Consider the following 2,354-nt stretch of genomic DNA (forward strand, 5'->3'; position numbering starts at 1 on the left):
CGCGGGGCCCGGCGGGAGCCCCCGCGGCCGCCGCCAGCGCTCGCGCAGCCACCACAGCGCCGCCAAAGCGGCAAACAGCGCCAACGTCAGCGCCTCCATCCCGGCCACCTTCCCCGCCGCCTGCGGGCCGGCCCCCGCCCTGCACCCGCTCATTGGCTGCCTGCCGCGGGAGGGGCGGGGCTGGGGGGGACCCTGCGTGACTTCAGGGGACTGCGCGGCCATTGGTCAGCGCTTGCTTTCCCCCGCCCCGCCCCTCCAGGCTGAAGCATTGCCGGCGTAGAACGCTGTGGGGAAGCAGTGCCGCTGTGCACGGGAGGGGAATGTGGGGCGAGGAATGGGCGTGGGGGGAGGGGAGTTAAGAGCAATGGTGGGGGTGCCTGTAGACAGAGACCAGGATGAGGCAATAAAGTAGAAAAGGAGACTGCAGCAGGGGTGGGGTGTTGACCTCTCGCCCACTCTCTTTCCCTGTGGATGAGGGGAGGGCAGGAAGGAAATCATCCCCTCCCTCTCCAGCCCTTCTCCCGGCTCTCAGGCCTCCCAGCCAGGCCATGGAGGGCATCACTCGCCCCTCACCATGGCCTTTCTTGTGCCGGGGTGCTCCAGCCATCATGCCCGGCCTCCCTTCACAGTCCGGGCCTTGGTTACGAGGGGCAGTTGGGGCAAGTCAACCCCAAATGAACAGGAAGTGCTGTGGGTTTCAAGAGGCCAGGGTCTGAATGAGAGCTTCCTCCTGGAGGTCTAACCCTCTCTCACTTGTGTGCTTGATATCCATGCAGTGTAAGAAGGGTGCTGTAGCTGTGGTGGTCCAGAAATTATGCAAGAGGCAAGGCTTTCTTAGGGTGATACTTTTCATTGGACCCACTCTGTGGGCATTCCTCTTCACGTCTCGTGTCTTGCACTTCAGAGTTTCTCTAACACTATCCCAACTACTGAGTTGGTTCAATAAAGGGACCTCACCCTAAGAAACCCTTGCCCCTTGTATCATTGCTGGTCTCTCGTGGCTACAACATCCTTCTTACACTACATAAATATCAAGTGCACAAGTGAGAGGGCATTAGGTATCCAGGACAAAGCTGCTATTCAGAAGGGGCTTCAGCTTGCTGTTACATATTCCACTTGCAGTATATATAACTTGAGTGCCCCAAACTTCAATATCTTGGAACAAGCCCTGGCTTCGCTTTGGAGTGACTCCGGAGATCTCTTTGGGGCTCTGACCAGCCCTTGCTCATGTGAGACTCCTCTCCCTCTAGGAAGGCTCAGCATCCTGACTTGACCTTACAGCTGAGTGCAGGAGAACCCTGAAACGTTTAGGTTTCCTTGGGTTTGCACAAGAAAAAGGTCTGCTGTCCCAAGCAAACCAGAATGCCTGCTACTGCCAGCTGCCCTGGAATCACTCTTATCAAACTCAACAGCAAAATGCCAAAACAGGTTAGTGCGTATGACAGATTTAAAAAAAAGATTAAGTTTTGAGGCAGATATACAACCACCAAAAGCAGAACTACCTCACTGCTACTTTCTAAACTGAAGTAGCTTCCCCATGTCCTCGGGGTTAGCAATCCTGACACTGCACCTGCTATGGCTGCGTTTTCTCTTTCCCTTAGACTTAAAGTTTCAATCTTTCTTCCACCTCTCCCCCACAAAAATATTCCCTTAAATCTGCTTCTCATTATCATGTCCTCTCTCTTCTCCATTCTGTTTCCTGGGGTACGTATTTCTCCAGGTGCGTGATTCACTTTTAAAGTTTGGTGCCTCCCTGATAAGTATATAGTGGGGTGATGGGGCAGGGAGAAGCAACAGCAATGCAGCTGCCACTTTTTTTCCATTGTCTGATTATTATCATTATCTCTGGTGAAGGGGGGGCTGAACACTAAAAGTTCACCCAGGGCTACCGGGACAGCACCTACCCCCACAGTTGTCCAGCCCCAGCCATGAGGCACAGTTGTCCATGTCACCACTGGCCACCAGCAGCACCAGCTACTCCCCTGGGGAGAGCCCCAGCTGGGCAACTGCGAGCCACGCCTGCCATCTGAGGACACTGCCAGGAGCCGTACGCCATTGCCCCCAGCCAGCACTGAGCAGAGCTGCCGGCCACGCCAGCCCCAACCATATGGTAAGTTTCATAGTTGGTAGGGTCAGAAGGGACCTGAGCAGATCATCAAGTCCAACCCCCCTGCCTTGGGCAGGAAAGAATGCTGGGGTCAAACGGCCCCGGCGAGGTGATTGTCTAGCCTCCTTTGAAGTCCCCCAGGGTAGGAGCCAGCACCACTTCTCTTGGAAGTTGGTTCCAGATCCTAGCCGCCCTGACAGTGAAGTAGCACCGACTAGTTTATAACAGGCCACTAGATCCCCCCTCA

The 2,354-nt window shown here is 55.4% G+C and overlaps 1 protein-coding gene across 1 annotated transcript in view; it reads right to left on the reverse strand.

Moving 5' to 3' along the window:
• The window catches only part of LOC109309402 (cytochrome P450 2U1), a 21,013-nt gene extending 20,891 nt beyond the window's left edge, over positions 1-122 (reverse strand). The window contains 1 exon segment of the mRNA XM_019534132.1: positions 1-122. This exon segment is cut by the window's left edge and continues 100 nt beyond it. Within this exon segment, the coding sequence (XP_019389677.1) occupies positions 1-99 (99 nt within the window). The 5' untranslated portion in view covers positions 100-122.
• Between the last annotated feature and the right edge of the window lie 2,232 nt (positions 123-2,354).

This window comes from Crocodylus porosus, unplaced genomic scaffold (assembly GCF_001723895.1).
Source record: "Crocodylus porosus isolate Cpor-Errol unplaced genomic scaffold, CroPor_comp1, whole genome shotgun sequence".
NCBI lineage: Eukaryota > Metazoa > Chordata > Crocodylia > Crocodylidae > Crocodylus > Crocodylus porosus.